Genomic DNA, 18367 nt, shown 5'->3' with positions numbered 1-18367 from the left:
CTTCTTGTGGTGGCTTCTCTTGTGGAGCACTGGCTCTAGAGCGCGGACTCAGTAATTATGACTCTCGGGCTCTAGAGTGTGGGCTCAGTAATTGTGGTACACGGGCTTGGTTGCCCCATGGCACATGGAAACTTCCTGGACCTGGGATTGAACCCATGTCCCCTGCATGGGCAGGAGGATTCTTGACCTTGGGGCCACCAGGGAAATCGACTCTGCAATTTTATATAAGGGACTTGAGAATCCCCAGAGTTTGGTATCCAAGGGAGTCTTGGAACCAATTCCCTGCGGATACCGAGGAACAACTGTACTGTCTTTATCTCCCAAACCTGGCTACATGTAACAGCCTTTAAAATAAATAAATAGGGAAGGAATGGGATACTGTAAAACATTTTTTTTTAAGTTAAAGGAATAGACTTGTGTGGAGAGAAGTAAGAGGTGATGGCAGGAGCTGTAAGGGGTAAGGGCAAGAGGTGAAATGTGGGTGCCAGGAAGAGCAAATTGTTAGGGGGTCACAAGTGTGCAGAATGAGGCCCAAAGAGCCTGGAGAGAGTCAGCTGTTCAACAGACATTGCTTGAGCACCATCTGTATACCAGGAACCTCTCCCGTCTCTTTCCCCCAAGTCCCTTCCCCACCCATCCCTCTCCCCTAGAGGGCCCCAAGGAGGCGTGTCTTTTCCAGGGACTGCTTACAAAGTACTGAACTAAACGAATGTTTTGGGTGAGAAATACAAATTATTTGAAAATACACATCATTAATCTGAGTTGGAGGGATTTCAGAGGGGACTGAAAAACGGACAAGACTCTTGGTGGGGGGTTGGGGGCTAGAGAGCAGAGCTGGCAGGTTGCTTGACAGGGAGCCGCGGGAGCAGACTCGAGGGTGGGGACGTTCCCACTTCTTAAGTCCAGATGGCCTGGCTCGCCAGGACGGACCAGAAATTTATGTAGTTCAAATAGGAAAAGAAACCTGGGGAAGGAAGAGAGCAGAGAGGGTGAGGCGCAGAGTTCACCAGTCCAGGCCTGATGCCAGTCGCTTCTCCAAGCCCAGCTACGCTCCCCACCACGTGCCCAGACTCATGTCTAAGCCCACACTCGGCCCCATGCCCCTGCGCAGTCCCCAACCCCTTCCCAAATCCAAACCCCAACCCTGCCCCTACATCCAGCCCTGTGCCCACCCCCAACCCCATCTCCCTCCTCAGTCCAGTCCTCCTTGTCCACAAGCTCACCCCCATCCCAAATCTGTCCCATCCCGGTCCCCATCTGCATCCTGGAACCCATGCCCAAGCCCTGAACCCCAACCCTGTCCTGTCCCCGACCAATCATCACAAAGCAGAAGACTCCGGTCCATGCCAGGTAGAAGCTGCACCCCAGTTTGTAGGTCATGCCTTCCTGCAGGTATTCCCGGGCCTGCATCAGGTAGAACAGGATACCCAGGATCATGCTGGTACCTGCATGAGTACAGGTGTTAGAAGGCCAGGCGTCACGTCTGTCAGGACCCCTGCCCAGAGCTGCGTGGCTGCCAGGGTCTTGCTCCTTCATGAGCCTCTGCTCACAGGCAGGAAGACAGGCTCCTGACAGTATCATGGTGGAGGACGTGGGTAAGGGCAAGGCTTGGCTCTTTAGCTGGGCAATGATGACGTCTAAAACCACAGGCTTTGGAGTTAGCAGACTGGAGCACTTGTCCTGCTTCTGTATCCCCCACCTCAGGGCAGCCACTCCTATTTCTCTGAGCCTCATTTTCCTCATCTGTAAAATGGGAGTAGTCCTAGGACCCATCTCCTTGGGCTGTCATGAGAAGTTATTGAGATTGGCACACAGTGGGTTCTCAAAAACTGAGATTATCGTTGCTCAACTGGGGGTTTAATTTTAGGCTTCTGAAGCAGTGGACAAGAAACTTAGTCATTCTAGATATTTTAATTTTATTTTGAAATGACATGAATTTAGAGATAATTTTTGAACTTCCCCTGGTGGCCCAGTGGTTAAGAATTCGCCTGCCAATCCAGGGGTCATGGGTTCGATCCCTGCTCCAGGAAGATCCCACACGCTGTGGGGCAACTAAGCCCGTGTGTCTCAATTACTGAAGACTCCTCGCCCTAGAGCCCGTGCTAAGAAGCCACAGCAAGGAGAAGCCCGTGCAATCAATGAAGAGTAGCGCCCACTCACTGCAGCCAGAGAAAGCCCATGTGCCGCAGCAGAGACCCGCCAAGGCCAAAAATAAATAAATCTTAAAAAAAAAAAGACAATTTGTGAAAAGGAAGACTCTTTTCCTCCCCTCCTGTAGTGGAGAACAGGGTAATTTTTATGGTTTTGAAAAATAATATAGGAGATAAGTGCTTTCCATCTAATTAAAAGGAGGAATGGGTAAAAATAATTTTTTTTTTCTGGCTGCATCCAGTGGCATACGGGATCTCAGTTCCCCAGTGAGGGATCAGAACCCATTCTTCCTGCGCTGAAAGCATGGAGTCTTAACCACTGGACAGCTGGGGAAGTCCCAGATGTGATTTTCTAACAGAGAAATGTCCTATTTTAGATGACATAAAGCAGAGATGTTTTCTCCACTTTGTCCCTTAAACAATCAGGAAGAGTTACTGGACAAACTGGATAAAATACCATTTACTGACAAGAAAACAGGAAGCTGGGTGTTCTCTCTTGTTAGCCTTACTATCACTCTCCAAAAATGTTCTTTTGATGCAACAGACTGTTGTCATCAATTATTACAGGAGACAGGAACACAATATCCTTCTTTCCAAATTAAAGAGCCCCTCCCCCATCCCCTCTCCATCCCCCCATCGCTTTTCAAAAAAAGCGCAAATTTGGCACGCAAATGGAAAACTAAACTATTCTAATCAGAATATCGATTTTGAGTTATTTGGAAAAGAGTGAGAGGACTGTCATGGTGAGGCTGTGTGCAAAGCTAAACAGTTGCCATCATGTACTGACGTTTTCTAATTCAGTCCTCCCTGTGTCTCCACGTGGTAGGGAATTTTACCCCCCTCCTGCAGATGAGAAAACTGGCTCAGAAACGCGACCTAGCTTGCACAAAAATCACAGAGCTGGTGGTGGTGGTGGTGGTGAGACAGGATCTGGATGGAGTTGAAACTGAACATAGGGTTGAGTGTTGGGGCAGGGGGCATTTGGGGGATGGACTCTGAGGTTTGGGGGCAGGAGGTGGAGCTGGGGTTGGGAATGGGGATGGATTGGAGACGGGTGAGATGGGGTCGGGGATGCATCGGGTTGAGTCTGAGCGAGAGTCACAGGCGACCAGGGTGTGGTGGTGGTCGAGGTTGGGGATGAAGAAGACGGATCAGAGATGGATGGAGCTTGAGTTGGCGGTTGAGACTCATAGACGACAGGGGTGGGTTGAATTTGGCATGAGTCTTGAGGAGGGTTAGGCATGGAGCTTTGGTGTCGAGGTTTGTAAAGGGGTCGGAGATGGTAACAGGGATAGTTTGGAGGCTGGAAAGAAGGTAATGTCGGAGTGGGCGTGGGGATGGGAACAGACATCACACACGGGAATATGAATGAATCGGAGGTGTGATGGTGGTGGAGGCGGAAGGTGACGTGGAGGCTGGTGTCGGGGCTGGAGAAGTTGGGTTGGAAACTGACCTGTCCTGGGATGGGGTGGAGATGTGGAGGGAGACAGGCTTGGGGTGGGGGGTGAAGGGCGAGGATGGGGGTGGGACTCTGGAGCGCGGTGGGGAGGGGCTGGGGTATCAGGACGGGTACTGGGCGCTCCTGACTTGGCTCCTCAGGGGAGGGTCTCAGCGCCGTGCCTGTGAGGGCGGTGATGATGACATTGGAGAAGTCCAGCAAGGGCACGTTGGAGCTGGTGGAGAAGATGATGTTTATTAGAATGATGCAGAGGATGAAGTTGGTAACGCTGGCGACCAGGAGGAAGGCCCAGGCAAAGTCCAGCAAGTCTGGAGGAGGAAGAGAAGCAGGAACACTGGGACAGGCCCTCAGGCCCCGACCATGGCGGGGAGAAGGTCTCCCGGGAGCCTAGGGCCATTGTTAAGCCCTCTCCCTTGAGAATTCTTTGTCCCCACCCCCCCAACGGCATTGGAAGAAAATTGAAACTGGGCTCCAGAGAAGGGAGACTGAGGCAGATAGATGCCTTTGGCATTGAGGCATGCACCTCCAGGTCAGTAAGGATAGGTTCTGGGGCAGTGATGAGCGGGGTGGGCACTGAGGAACCAACTTGACGCAATGTGGACAGGTTCCTCAGGGATAGTGCGTGAGATGTTAAGGTTGTGAGAATGGTGAGGATGGGTATAATGTAGGTGAGAGCGAGCAAAGGACAGTGAGGATGGTTCTGAGGCAGTGAGGCCCCTCCTGGGAAAAGGGAGGACCCACCCAGGGCGGGCAGGAAGGCGGGGGGTGTCCCTGAAACAAAGAGGAAAGAGGAGCCCCAGGAAAAGTGAGCGTAGGGCAGGCCTTACAAGCATTCTGGTCATACTCGTGCAGGCAGGACATATCCGAGCAGCGGACGAAGAAGATGGTGTTGATGGGGATGGTCCGGAAGCCAGGGTCCCCCAGGGGTGCCAGGGGCACCTGGAAGTGGATCCAGGGCTGGCCCAGAGAGATGAGACCGATGATGACTATGCTGGCCAGGCTCAGCAGTAGGTTCAGCTGGCGGCTGATCCTCTTGGCCTCGTGCAACAGCCACCAGCCCATGGGCAGCTGAGAATGGCTGAGCCTACACTTGCCCAGATACCTGCAGTGGGCGGCGCACCACCAGGGTCAGCATAGGGTGCAGCCGGCCAGCCCAGCCGACCACCCCCGCTTCCAGGTCCAAGTGTCAGAATCCCGGGCAATCTGACGTTCAGACTCTCTCTTCTCTGTGTCCATTCTCCATACCCTGTATCCCCCAGGTGCCCCCTGTAGGAACTGCTCACCCGGGAACAGCCTCGAGACTCCCTGGCCTCCAGATCCTAGCTTCCAGGAGCTGCCACCGCCCCTTCCAATAGCTGGACGGAATCACGGGTCTGGGCTCTATGCCGTGCCCCACCCAGGGCCAGCTTTCATCCCTGCCACCCCTAAGTCCAACCTCTACCTCATACACTGACCGTGCCTCCCTGGTCCCTGACTTTTGCCTGATACCCCACCTCCTGGAACTCTGGACCCCAAACCCGCCCCACTCCCCGCACCCCTGCCTCTCACCTGCCAGCAGTGCTCTCGAAGGAGGCCGATGGTAAGTTCTGAACGTCGTTTTCCAGGATGGACTGGCTGATTTCAGAGCTGCTCAAAGAGTCTCTGATGGTCTCCTGGGAGGTCCAGACAATCGACTCAACGCTTTTGATACTGGCCTCGGGACTGTGAGTAATTGAGAGGGGGACGTCGACTCTGGCCCGGACTGGTGACGCGGAGCTTTGAAGACTTAACTTGGGATCCTGGACACCAAGTTGGCTGTGGTAGGTCACTGATTTTATGTTGGTTGGAGGGGTGCGAGTAGTTAGCAGGGGGTTTTGGTTGCTGAAGAGGCGACTTTGGAAAACTGAGGGAGCGTCTCGGGTGTGGAACTGGCGGCTGTAGGTGACGGATGGTGGGTCTTGGATGCTGGCCCGGTGAGACCCAATGACGGGTGTCGTGTCCTCAATACTGAGTCGCTGACTGTTGATGGATAGACGGTCTTGGATACTGACCCGGCGACTGTGGACAATAGGTAGGGGCTCTTGGATACTGACCCGGCGAGTTGGGGTGCTGGGCTGAGAGTCTTGGATACTGACCCGGCGACTGTGGACAGTAGGCAGGGGCTCTTGGATACTGACCCGGCGAGTCGGGGTGCCAGGCTGAGAGTCTTGGATACTGACCCGGCGACTGTGGACAGTAGGCAGGGGCTCTTGGATACTGACCCGGCGAGTCGGGGTGCTGGGCTGAGAGTCTTGGATACTGACCCGGCGACTGTGGACAGTAGGCAGGGGCTCTTGGATACTGACCCGGCGAGTCGGGGTGCCGGGCTGAGAGTCTTGGATACTGACCCGGCGGTTGTGGATGATGGGCAGGGGCTCTTGGATACTGACCCGGCGAGTCTGAGGGGAGGACTGAGAATCTTGGTTATTGACCCGGGACCTGAAGGTGCTGGACAGAAGGTTTTGGGTCTCACCTTGGGAGTTGCTGGGAGCAGCTGGGAGGGAATCCGGCTGAGTGCTCTGTTGACTAGAGTGGGACCTCTGGGCCATGTGGAGATGTGGGACAAGGCCAGTCCCCGGATGCACTCACCACCCTGCCAACTGCCTCATCCCCCTTTGCCAACCATCACTGTGTCCTCCTGGAAGCCCATTGGTCTCTCCTGGGCCTCTGACTCCGTCCGTCAGAGTCTGAATCTCTCTGTCCCCTCTCTTGTTGGTTGTGGTCTCTCTCGCTGTCCACAGGCAGGCCTCGGAGCTTTAGTCTGGCCTGGCGCTGGGGCTGGGGGGAGGTTCCATGACAGTTGGAGGGATTCCAGGAGGTTGGGACGTTGGCCATGGACTCATGTTCTACTCTAGCTGCATGTGAGAGACATGGGGGCTCGGGCTGGGTCAGGGTGGGCTCAGTGGAGAGTCTGGGTGGGGTCAGGATTGGGTCAAGAAAGGGGTCACTGCTGGGTCAGAGAGGTGTTAGGGCAGGGCAGGGTTAGGGGTAGAGGGTCGGGAATGGTCAGGGTGAAGGCAGAGCAGGATCAGAGAGGGGCCAGGGTGGGGTTGGGGCTAGACACGGCAGCGGCAGCGCTGGCTCACGGGCCACATCTGAGATCAATTCTTGCAGTTTCTGGAGGGCCTGAGATCTGAATCTCTAATTCCTCCCCCGCCTCTTCCCACCCTTGCCCCCTCTGCCAGGGCCTCCTGCAAACCCATTTCATCCCTTTGTTCTCAGGTTCTGCGTGTCTTCTTGCGCTCCTTACTTCTCTGCCTCTGGGTCTCCTAACCTTTCCCTGAATCTTGCAAAGACCGGGTCTCTTCCTGTAGCCCTTGGCGACTGTTGGGTGCACCACCCACGTTCACTCTTTATTTTTGCCCCTGCCGGGTCTTCACTGCTGCACGAGGGCTTTCTCTAGTTACGGAAAGTGGGGGTGCTCTCTGGTTGCAGTGTGCAGGCTTCTCATGCAGTGGCGTCTCTTGCTGTGGAGCGCGGGCTCTTGAGGCACAGGCTTCGGTAACTGCAGCCCAGGGACTATACAGTTGCGGCTCCTGGCTCGAGAGCACAGGACCAGTGGTTGCCGTGCACGGGCTTAGCTGCTCCGAGGCATGTGGGATCTTCCCGGATCACGGATCGAACGGGTGTCCCCTGCATCGCAAGGCAGATTCTTCACCACTGGACCAGAGGGAAACCCTGGTGGTCACTCTTTTGACATCATGGGTCTTGGCCTCGTGAGCACCCTTTGGAGCCCGTGTCACAGTTGTCCGTGTCATGGGTTGGGATCTGTGACAGGGATGAGGATAAGGGGAGGATGTTGGGAGCAGAGATCAAGCTGAGATTTGGGGAAAGAGGGAACAGAAGATGAGGTTGGAGACAAAACAAGTAGGTTTGGGCTTCGGATGGGTTGTAGGTGGGAGGTGACTTGCGCCGTCAGGGTCAGAGACGGGAATGGGGTTGTGTTTCGGGTTTAGGACAGGGAGCATCCTGGAGATGGCGTGGGGTTGTGGATGGTGCTGGGATGGGACAGGAAACAGAGATGGGGATGCAGCTCGGATTGGGGTTTGGGTAGGGATGGGAAGATGGCTGTGGGTGAAAGGGAATTGAGTACAGGGTTACAGGCAAGGTGAGGGTGGCGGGTGGTGGGGGATGTGGTTGTGTTCAAAGGTGGAAAGTAGGATGTAACAGAGTGATGCAGGCTGAGCCAGGCCCTGGGACTCTGCTCTTCCCCAGTGGAACCGATCTCTTCATGGGAGGAGGACCGCAAGTTCGTCCTGCGAGCCTGGTGTCTCGTCTTCATCATCCTGGCAACCATGATGCTGCTCAGCGTGTTGGACGGGCGAATGGCCTACCTGTACGGCTCCTACACCGGCTACGTGGGCTTCTGGACCAACTGCAAGAAGCACACGTGTGCCGACCTGCGCCAAGTCACGGGTCAGTGGGTGGTGGGGCAGGCTTTGGGGCGCTCTGTGGGGGGGTGCTGGCCTTTAGAGATGATCGAGGGAGAGAACCTCCAGGGGAACCTCTTTGGGTGTTCTTGGTTGCCAGGGAAATCTTTAGGATTCTTGAGGGGCTCTCTGGGAATTCCCTGAAGGCCTTGGGAGGGAGCTTCCTGGAGTTGTATGCGGCTTATGAGGCAATGGGGGAGTGGCACTGTGCTTCGGAAGAAGAGTGGTACACTTGGCCAAGCCCCACTCTGCTTCATGATTAGATGGCTAAAGACACCATCATTCTCTCTCCCACTCTTTTTATTTTTTAAAAAGAAAACAAGAGGCTTCTAGCTCCTTCAGGAATTTTTTAAAATAATAATTTGTTTTTGGCTGTGCTGGGTCTTCATTGCTGGACGGGCTTTTCTCTAGTTGCGGCCCATGGGCTTCTCCCTGTGGTGGCTTCTCTCGTGGAGCACAGGCTCTAGGGCGTGTTGGCTTCAGCAGTTGCAGCTCCTGGGCTCTAGAGCACAGGCTCAGTAGTTGTGCACAGGCTCAGTTGCCCTGAGGCATGTGGAAGTCTTCCTGGACCAGGGATCGAACCTGTGTCTCCTGCATTTGGCAGGCAGATTCTTTACTGCTGAGCCACCAGGGAAGCCCAGACACATTTAGCTTCCTTATAGGTCTCTGCTTTTCCAGTGCTTCTGCGCATTACTACAGAGTCAGCCCAGACCCTGGAGCCAGAGCACCTGAGTTTGAACACTAGCTGAGCTACTTGGTGGCTGAGTGATCTTGAGCATATTTCTTTACCCTTGTGTGGCTTGGCTTCCTCATTTCTATAATACCTGTGATATTGGTACCTATTTGTGGGCTGTTTGAGGAATATGTAAGTTAAAACACGCAAAAGAATTAGAATAGCACCTGGTACATATTATAGTAAGTATTTCATCCAGGTTTCTTATTATTGTAAGGATTTCCACCCCTGCCCCAAGTCAATGCATTTCAGATCGCAAAGAAGTGCTCATAAAACTTTCAGAACATTGTGTAGTATTAATCTTACTTACTTGGGACTTCTCTTTCTCTTATACCTCTCAAACTCAAGCTCGTTTCACATTACAGAAAAGTCCATAGGCATAAATTGTTCGGGTTCAGGTACTGCTGGATCCAGGTGTTCAAAAGGTGTCTGTCTCCTGCCATCTCTCCTTGAAGGCTTCCTGTGTGTTGGGCCCTCAGGCAAGCTGTGCTGTATAGTGGCAGTGGGGCTGTCAGCAGCTTCTGGGGTCCCATTTTGTTTTTCCTGTACACAACCATGGAGAAAAGAGAGTAAGTTGTCTTCTGTGTCCCCCACATGAGCGTCTCAGGATTAGCTCCAATGGGACCAAATTTACTACCCTGAGATTTCTCACTTCTCCCTGAACCATTTTGTTGTGGTTGGGACGATGTCATTCTGTGGTTGGCTGGATTCCATGAGGCTGAATCTAAGTCTCAGGCAGCTCCAAGCTCATAATCCTCTTGATTAGAGAAGAGCTGGTACCTGACAGTTTCGGTTAGAAAAAGTCCCAGGGAAGAGTTTGATTGGTTGGCCTTGGTCCACGTGCCCATGTTTGAGCCAGTCACCACCGCCTGAGTCACGGGGGCACTGTGATTGACTCAGCCTGCATCACAAGACTACTTCAGGGCAGAGTATGTTGTGAAAAACACTCAACCAGGATTGTGTGATGGATCCCGAGAGCACTATTTCTATTTTGTAATATACATGCGGTTTGCCAGTAACAAAGCAGATGGAGTTTTAGCTCATTTGGATGAAACAGTCTTGCACTGTTCAAAAGTAGGTAAAGTAGGAAAGGGCTAAAAGGAAGATATGTAATTCTCAGAAGGGGCTGAAACTCTTGTCATACTGAAGTGAAAACTGGATAAATATCAATTTCAAACTGAGTGCGATTATGTCTTTTAGGTACTTTTATTTTAGAGTATTTGGAAGTTTTCTTGTATGTATATCTGTGTGTGTGCTCTGGGGGACGTCTGGGGGGTTATTTGGAGAATAAGTGAGGGGCTTTGGGGGTGACCTTGGTATATCTAGGGAGGCCTAGGGGTGTGAATGGGGTCATTAGGAAACCTTGGGGTATGAGTGGGAGAGAAGTAGGGTGACTTTACAGATGATGAAAGTGACTGAGTTGTCCTGGGTAACTTTGAGGGTGCTATTGGGAGTGTAGGATTGGTATTGAGGGTATAAATGTGATCTGCTGTGGGAAATCTTTTGGGAGTACGAGCAGAGTAACTTTGGGGGTGTCTCTGGGGATAATTCTAGAAATGCTCGAGATGATTCTGTGGGCTGAACTTGAGGATGTGGGTGGGGGTGACTCAGGGATCATCTGTGGGGTGACCTTAGAGATATGTGTGGAGTTGATTATGAGAGTGACTGGGGTTGACTCTGGGGTAAGGGGGTGATTTGGGACAACTTTGAGGGTCCAAGTAGGAATGACTTGTTTTAAAATTGAGGTATAGTTTACTTACAACATTATATAAATTTCAGGTGTACAACATAGCGATTCACACTTTTTAAAAGAAAGTGGGGATGATTTGGGGTTGAGTTTATGGGTACATGGGGTTGACTTTGTGAGGGTGGGAATCATCTTGGAGTTTCTAGGCGGTGACTTTGGCGATGGCATTGGGGGTGATATTGAGGATGTCTGTAGCTAAACTTAGGGGTGTCTGTTGGGGATGACTTTGGAGGGTGACATTGGAGAGTATCTAGGGGTGTCTGGGGCATTACCTCCTTTCCCCCCAGTTCTCATCCACATGAGCATGGGCTTCATGATCCTGGCCATGGTCCTGTCTCTAGTCCTCCTCCTGGCCATAGGCTTCTCCTTCCAGCCAGCGCTCCGCCGTCTTAACAAGACCGACCTTGTCTTCAGTACCCTCAGCACCTTCACTGGTAAGTGTCGCCCTGGGGAGGTGTGTCCCAGAATTTCTGTTCTGCTGGGTCTCTTTGAATGTCTCTCGAGCTCTGTGCCGCCCCCCCCACCCCCGCCTTGCTGTAGGTTTCTCCGTTCTAACTACTATATCCCTCACTGTCTCCCTGCTCCTGGTATCTTTCTGCTGTGTATGTGTGTGTCCGCGCGCGCGCGGGCACGCTTGTCACGCAGGGAGGGAGAGGATGTCTCTGGCTCACTTCGCTTTCTGGAGGTTTCTGTCTGGGTCCCTGTCCAGCCTTGTGTCCATCTCTGGCCCCATCTCAGTGCAGGGCTCCTGATTCTCCTCAGCCTGACGCTCCTTATAGCCAACTGCAAGATGCTCCACCCGAGGCCACAGGTATCCTACCTGGTGACCACCTACCTGAGCTGGGGTGCCGGCGCCTTGATGCTGTGGGCCGGTGAGGGCGGGGTCTCGGCAGGGCAGGGGTTGGGGCCCCGGGCGAGCGTACCAGGCAGGGCCTCGGAGCAGATTGGGGTGGACCCCATGGGAGGTCAGCCTACAGGGACGGGCCTGGGCCTAGGGGGCCATCTAGCACCCCCACTCCCGCCCCCAGGAATCCTGAGCTACTTAAACTACATGGGCATGTGGGGCAAAGGGACGCCCTCCATGGAAAGGCGGGTGAGCTACCGCCGGTGGGCCTCGCTGCAGAACACCCGGAAGTCCATATCCGAACCGCCGTGGTCGGAAGCAGGCTCCAGGCACACCGAGGACCTGTCCGTTTAAGAGCCTGCCCCCCGCCTCCCCCTCCCCCGCCCAGCCCCGTCCAAGCCTCTCGAAGCCAGCTGCACCCGAGCTTCTCAGGACACGGACACGTAACCGCCGCCAGGTGCCGGACCACCCCTTTCACCTTGGCCTTCCCGCCCAGCGTGTCTCCCCCTGCCCCAACCCGGATGTCCGACACCGCCCCCTCGTGTTCGGCGCAAGGCCCGAGTGGCGAGGCCCCGCCCCCGGTGAGGCCCCGCCCCCGCCCCCGGGTGTCCAGCAGTGTCACTGGCAGTAGCCCGAAGCCTCACTCCACTATAGGCATTCCTACCCCTCCGAGGGCCAACACCGCCCCAGAACGTCCAGTCTGGCCCCGCGGACCGACATGACACTGCCCAGCCTTGGATGTCGCCCCGCTCCTCGGTGGAACAGGCCCTACCCCCCGGGGAGCGTGGCTTGCAATTACATTTCCACCCTCCTTCAGGTTCCTGGCTTTCCCAGCCACCAATAAAACGGGGTTCCTTCTCTCAGAGTCCGAGCCTCCGTTTCCTGCTCTCCCTCCAAGGAAGAGTGGGGCTCAGAGTCCTTGCCTTGCTCTTTGGGGTCTGAGCCTTTCTGTCTACACCAGCCTCTGACCCTTCCTTTCCCCGCTGCTCATAACTGCAAAACTCCCGCCAAGATTCCGGGAGGGCTGGGGAGGCTCTAGTCTGGGCCGGATGGGTCCCGAGTTTCCAGGTGTCCAGCGTCTGGAAGCCCGAACGACACCAGGACTTGATGCGAATTTGATGCAAGTTCGATTTTACTGGGGGTGAGGGACAGGGCGGGGGCATTCAGGGGTTGTCAGTCATGGTCTTATTGATCCAATCCAGATACAAAATCACTTTGGTGTAGACGGAGGGCTTATTGGGAGTGCCACACGGGATGTGGCCCCATGACGTGATTCCTTGCAACATACCGTCGCAGATCAGCGGGCCCCCTGAGTCACCCTACGGCACAAGGGGGAGGGTAGAGTGTGAGAGAGGTTAGCGAAGACTTGAGGGTTTTGCCTGGTGAGCTCTAGCACTTAGATGCGAGTGCACAGATCCAGGCAGTAACTCCCCGTATCTGGAGAAAGAGATAGTTGTCTCCAGAGCCCACTCCCTGAAGAACATCAGCGCGGATTCCAACAGAGGGGACAATGGCTCGAGTCCTACCGATGCGGAGGGGGTCTCAGGGTCCAGTGCCTGCCCAGGGGGTCAGGATTCAGGAGCAAGATGGTCCCGGCAGGCAGGTCAGTGCGAAGGAGGAGCAGGACCCTACAGGACCCGCCCACCCTCAAGCTCACCTCTCCCCGAGGCTTTCTCTGACTGGACAGGAAATATGTGTGAGAGGGAGGAAGGCGTGAACTCTGGTGTGTGTGGAGGTTGGGGATACAGGAAGGAAAGGGGGCAGCTAGCTACAGCTGCGAAGCCATGGAGACGGATGCCTGCTTAGCTCTGAACCCCAGCCCAGAATCTGAGCCCCCTCCCCCAGCACTTCAAGGCCCCGGGGTGGGACGGGGACAGGCTGGCTCACCACGCAGGTGTCCTTGCCGCCCTCCAGGTGTCCAGCACACAGCATGCACTCTGTCACCTCCTGGGGGTGGGCGGTGGCACACTTCTCATTGGGCAGGAGGGTGAGGTCCACACACTGGAGATCGTCTGGGTAAGAGACTACGGGCCAGGGAGAGACGCGGCTGCGGCCAGACTCCACCCCCTCAGCCCTCCTCCCTCAGACTCTGGAGGCCAGGTCCCCAGCGCCCTCCTCCCGCACACCCCGGTGCCCGGCTCCGCGGTGCACCGTCTGGACCCCGGCATACACTCATCTGGCTTGACGCTGCCCCAGCCGGAGGCGTAGCAGGTGGTCCCCAGTTGGGGTTCCTTGGTGGGCAGACCCAGGACCTGCACGTCCTCTGTGAGCCGGACGGGCTCCTGCAGACGGAGCAGCATGAGGTCGTGGCTGTAGTCCTCTCCTGGCTGGCAGGTGTGGTTTTCCAGGAGGGTCAGGTTGAATCCCGGGTTTGGGAAGTCCTCACTGACAGCGGCGAACTGGGCCGTGTCTTCGTCCTCAAAGAGGTTGTGGCGACCCAGCCAGACCTGGTAATTGCTGGGGGAAGGAGAGGATGGAGACCTTGAGGGTGGGGGGAGACCCAGGTAGCGGGGAGGAAGGTCTTCCCTGGTGGCTCAGACGGTAAAAGAACCTGCCTGCAATGCGGGAGACCCGGGTTCGATCCCTAGGTCGGGAAGATCCTCTGGAGAAGGGAATGGCCACCCATTCTAGCATTGCCTGGAGAATTCCACGGACAGAGGAGCCTGGCGGCTACTGTCCCTGGGGTCGCAAAGAGTCGGACACGACTGAGAAGCAAGCAAGGGAGACGGAGCAGGGGTCCAAAGAGAGACAGGAAAGGGGGAGCGAAGGAGAGAGAGACAGGAAAGATAGAGTCACAGAAAACCCAGAGAAGAGTGAGTGCAAAAATAAGGGAACGCGACAATGTCACAGAGACAAAGGAGCGGAGTGAAAGGATTGGAACAGTAAAGGGGATGGGAAAGAGCGGGGAGAGACCGGGACAGAGCACGCAGGAGATAAGGAAGAGACGGAGACCGTGAGAAACAGACAAAAAAGGAGGACGGGAGGGCGGAGACGGACGGAGCACGGAGAGCGGAAACGGGGCCACGGGAGCAGGGAAGAAGAGAGAAGGAGGGACGGAGGCAGAGGCGGCGCGCGGGTGAGAGTTTGACTGAGGAAAGGGAGGCAAGGGGGCGGGGCGGGGCGAGGGGGCGGAGCGGGGCGGGAGGGGAGAGGCGAGGGGGCGGGGCTGGAGGCGAGGGGCGGGGCTGGAGGGCGGGGCGGGGCGGGGCGGGGCCTGGGACCAGCTCAGCTGCCGCGGAGGCTCCGGGCCGGTTCCCCAGCGGTCAGGTGGCCTGGCCCCCGGCCCAAGGCCGGCGTCCCCTTCCTGCCCCAGCTCCCTCCTGCCCTCCTCTTCTTCCTCATTCCCTCCACTGCCCCCCCTCCGCAGCTCCAGCTGACACCAGCCCTTCTCTGTGTCCCCTTAGAGCCACCCCTGTATACACGGATGGGGACAGTATCTTCCGTCTCTGGGGAGGAGGCGTGCTGAGGAGCGATGGAAGAGGAGCCGAGAGAGAAAGGGAGACGGAGGGTCAGAGACGGAGAAAAGCAGACAGCCAGAGAGGTGGGGGCAGGGCAGAGAGACGGAGGGGGAGGCACAGGGGATAAAGCCGCTGGCAGAGACCCTGAGACGGACAGAGACAGCGGCAGATGTGGAGACAGAGGAGAGGGAGACAGACATGAACCGCCGTCACAGACACACAGAACCAGCTAGTGAGAGGCTGACAGGACAGAGGGACAGCTAGGAGGACGGACGAAGAGGCCCAGGCGCCCGTGGAGCAGGCTTCCCTGGGGTCATCCAGCCCCAGCCCTGCCTCTCTCGCCTTGCGACCCTGGACCATAACCCCCTCCCACCCCTGTCTCTGCCTGAGGCCCCAGCCTCCCCTGAGGTTATCCGAGGGGACAGTGCCTGCCATGGGCGTGTTAGTCACTCGGTCGTGTTTGACTCTTTGCAAGCTCAAGGACTGTAGGCCACCAGGCTCCTCTGTCCATGGGATTCTCCAGGAAGGAATACTGGAGCGGGTTGCCATTCTCTTCTCCAGAGGATCTTCCCAACCCAGGGATGGAACCCAGGTCTCCGGCATTGCGGGCAGACTCTTTCCCATCTTAGCCACCAGGGAAGCCCACCGGACACTCAGTGCTGGATGCGTAATGTCAGCGCACGGGGCCCCCCTCCAGACCCCCTGCCCCTACTCACTCGCTCTTGCAGTGAGCGGCTGTGAGCACCCACTGGGGGGCCACCAGGACGCCCCCGCACTGGAAGGTGCTGAAGTGGTATATAGCCACCTGCCAGGGCTGGGAATGCTTCTCACACTCCTGGCCTCCGATGATCCGGGACTGAATGGGGAGCACAGCGCCTGTGGAGGGGGTGCGCCGGGTCAGGTGGGGAGGGGGGCAACGCGGTGGGGCGAAGGTCCCCGGCTGCGGGATTGGAGGGCTGTGGGGGTGCCCGACCAGAGCTGGGCGGGGGTCTGAAGACATGGGCCAGGGGCCGTGCGAAGGGCCTGGAAATCTGGGGGCCATCCCTGGGGTGGTGCTGGCGGCCAAGCCTGGGTGTGGAGACTCTGCAGAGCACAGAGCTGACCCCGGGGATTAGGGAAGGAATGACAAGACAGCATGTGCAGCAGGCGTCTGGTGTGGGGGTCGGGTGGCCGGGCTTCTTGGATTGGAGGACGGGAGGCTCTGGGCTCTGGGAGGGGAAACCGAGGATTAAAGGCCCCAGGAGCCTGGGTCTGAGGCTGTGGGAGGAAGGGTTCGGAGGATGAAAGGGCTCTCAGGCTGATGAAATGGTTAGGGCAGGGGCTGACTGTCTGGGGCTCTAGAAAGAACACAGAGTTTCAGATTCAGGTTAGAGGGCCCAAGAAAAGCATCGGGGGGATCTAGGGACTCCTGGATTGGGGCTGGGGGATTTGGGAGAATCTGGGGTTCTGGATCAAAGAGTGAATGAAAGGATTAGGCTGGGAAAGGAGTCCCGTGAGGGTCAGAGTCCTGAAATCCAGGAATGGCAAACCAAGAGGAGTGAGGGCTCTGGAACTGGGTTGGGGTCAGATTGGGAGGGAGCTTGGGAGGAGGGAAGGTGGAATGATGGTCATTCTGGATTGAGGTGGTTCTTGTGAGGATGGGGTTCATGGTCTGAGGACCTGGGGTTCTCCTGGGAACAGGGCCAGAATAGAAATTAAGGAGAAGGCATGCCAGGGGCCAAGTGGCTGTGGGGACACATAACTCACTTGATGGGGAAGGTTTTAGAATCAGATGTTGAGGTATCTTAGGACAGGACAGCTGGGCTAAGAAGGTATATGTTGGGATCTTGAAGAGGTGGCAGGGGGTCCCAGAAAACCAGAGCTGGGTGGGAGGAGTTCAGCTGGAGAAGAGCTGGCACGTGGGGGAGGATGGGAATTCCACATGGAAAGGGACATGTGGTTGTGGGTTCTGGAGATTTTTCCTGGTGGGGAGAAGAAGGCTGGGGGTGTGGGATAGAGGTTCTGGAACAAAGAGGGGAGGAAGAGACACTTACAAAACCCCCCACACCAGATGGGAGGCCCACCTGGTCACAGACCAGAAAGTCTGTTTTCGAAGAAGCATCGGTGTCTAGTTGGAATTCGGGGATCTTGAGGGGCTTAGGGGGCATCAAATGGCAGGACTGGAGGAGCCAGTTGAGAGCTGACAGCTGGATGGGGAGAATCACCAGGGTGTGGTAAGACTTGGGGATTCAAGGGCCAGACCATCTGGCCATAGAGAACTGGGGATAGCAGCAGGGGCTTTTGGGGTCCCAGCGTCCTATGGGGCTGGGGGTGCTCCTTGGAAGAGACAGACAGACATGGACGGGGATCCACCCCATAAAGTGGATGGGGGCAGGGATCTGAGTGGGGAACAGGAGGAAGCCCTGCTTGTTTCCCAGGAGGGGGGAAGGACGTAGTGGGAGGAAGGCGACAGTGAGGAGTGACAGGCTGGATTTTAGGGTGCGGCTGGGAGAGATAAGAAAGAGCCTGGTATCCTGGTCTGGGCTGGACGGGGCTGGAGGGGTGAAGGCTGACGTGCCGGGTGGGAGGGGAAGGAGTTATGGAGCAGGGATTGGGGGACAGCCGGAGAATCAGAGCCCAACCCCACCCTCCCCCATCTTCCCCACTGTCTCACCGGTCCCTGCTAGGGACAGGGCAAGGCACAGAACCGGGAACCACATGGTGTCCAGAGGCAGGCAGGCGGTGAGCTTGGAGCTGGGGAGCCTCCCCGAAGGAACCTTTTAAAGCCCTCCTCCCCCTCCCCAGGGCCCCACCCCTGCCCTGCTGGCACCCAGATGCTGGCTCAGGCCCTGCCCCTGCTTCCTGGGGGCTGGACAACCTTCTCCCACCCCAAGGGCTGTGGAACGGACGGGACACTGAGCACCTGTTCTTCTGCAGGCCCTCAATCACGCTGGAAGCATTCCTGCGGCCAGAAGCCAGACAGGACAGGGCCTGGAGCTTGCTCGTGGGGCCAGAGCAGGTGAGCAGAGGGGGAGAGGGGTGAGTGGGAGCAGGAACAGGATGGTGGAGGAACCACTGACTTCCGCTACCAAGCCCCAGATACCTTAACCCCACGTAAGGCTATGTACCCCCAAGATCCAATGCACCCTCAAATACCAGCAGTGGGGTTCTGATTCCTTTTGCCCTGAACCTCTTGGAACCAAAGATGCCAATTTCTCAGCTTCCAGCATGTCCTGAAATGTAAGCCTGGGCTTTCAGAATGCCCTGACTCTTGCATTCCCAGATTTGGAATCAAGGTCCCTAAATCTACTGTTCCTTTCATAATAAAGTCTTAAATACCCCTCACCAAACCCTGGCATCTCCAGAGCAGAAATATGACATTTCAATGGTTTCCAGAGTGAATTTCCCAGCATTTCAAAATCTAATGTCCTCCCCAGACAATGGGAAAGTTCCATTATCCACTTCCTCCTTGTTTCCCAAGTCTGGATGCTCAAAGTCATGTTCTCCAAAGTTCCAGAGATCCTGGACTACCTGCCTTCCAGGGTCAAG

General features: G+C 56.1%; 3 protein-coding genes across 4 annotated transcripts; 1 reads left to right on the top strand and 2 right to left on the bottom strand.

The window, feature by feature from the left end:
- Window positions 1-674: 674 nt before the first annotated feature.
- On the bottom strand, window positions 675-7809 carry LOC148774317 (uncharacterized). Its single transcript, XM_088830020.1, has 5 exons — window positions 5158-7809; window positions 4437-4711; window positions 3771-3917; window positions 1314-1445; window positions 675-964 (listed from the first exon to the last, which is right to left on the bottom strand). Exons 1-5 carry the CDS (start codon window positions 6174-6176, stop codon window positions 897-899), a joined length of 1641 nt encoding a protein of 546 aa, XP_088686146.1. The 5' UTR covers window positions 6177-7809; the 3' UTR covers window positions 675-896.
- LOC129546497 (uncharacterized) lies at window positions 5269-11869 on the top strand. Of its 2 annotated transcripts, none has more exons than XM_055411511.2 (5): window positions 5269-5408; window positions 7843-8043; window positions 10825-10971; window positions 11281-11409; window positions 11566-11869. In XM_055411511.2, exons 2-5 carry the CDS (start codon window positions 7923-7925, stop codon window positions 11733-11735), a joined length of 567 nt encoding a protein of 188 aa, XP_055267486.1. In that variant the 5' UTR covers window positions 5269-5408; window positions 7843-7922; the 3' UTR covers window positions 11736-11869. The 2 variants fall into 2 exon arrangements, with proteins under 2 accessions (XP_055267486.1, XP_055267489.1); XM_055411514.2 differs by having other exon boundaries at window positions 11281-11348; window positions 11566-11708.
- A 391-nt stretch (window positions 11870-12260) lies between these two features.
- Window positions 12261-17710, bottom strand: KLK1 (kallikrein 1). Its single transcript, XM_055411502.2, has 5 exons — window positions 17493-17710; window positions 15556-15715; window positions 13552-13838; window positions 13269-13405; window positions 12261-12700 (listed from the first exon to the last, which is right to left on the bottom strand). Exons 1-5 carry the CDS (start codon window positions 17536-17538, stop codon window positions 12545-12547), a joined length of 786 nt encoding a protein of 261 aa, XP_055267477.2. The 5' UTR covers window positions 17539-17710; the 3' UTR covers window positions 12261-12544.
- Between the last annotated feature and the right edge of the window lie 657 nt (window positions 17711-18367).

The sequence above is a fragment of the Moschus berezovskii genome, chromosome 22 (assembly GCF_049115385.1).
Source record: "Moschus berezovskii isolate FMDL1 chromosome 22, NW_MosBer_1.0, whole genome shotgun sequence".
Lineage (NCBI taxonomy): Eukaryota > Metazoa > Chordata > Mammalia > Artiodactyla > Moschidae > Moschus > Moschus berezovskii.
The sequence above is the reverse complement of the archived record's forward strand: the minus strand, read 5'-3'. Positions and strand labels throughout refer to the sequence as shown.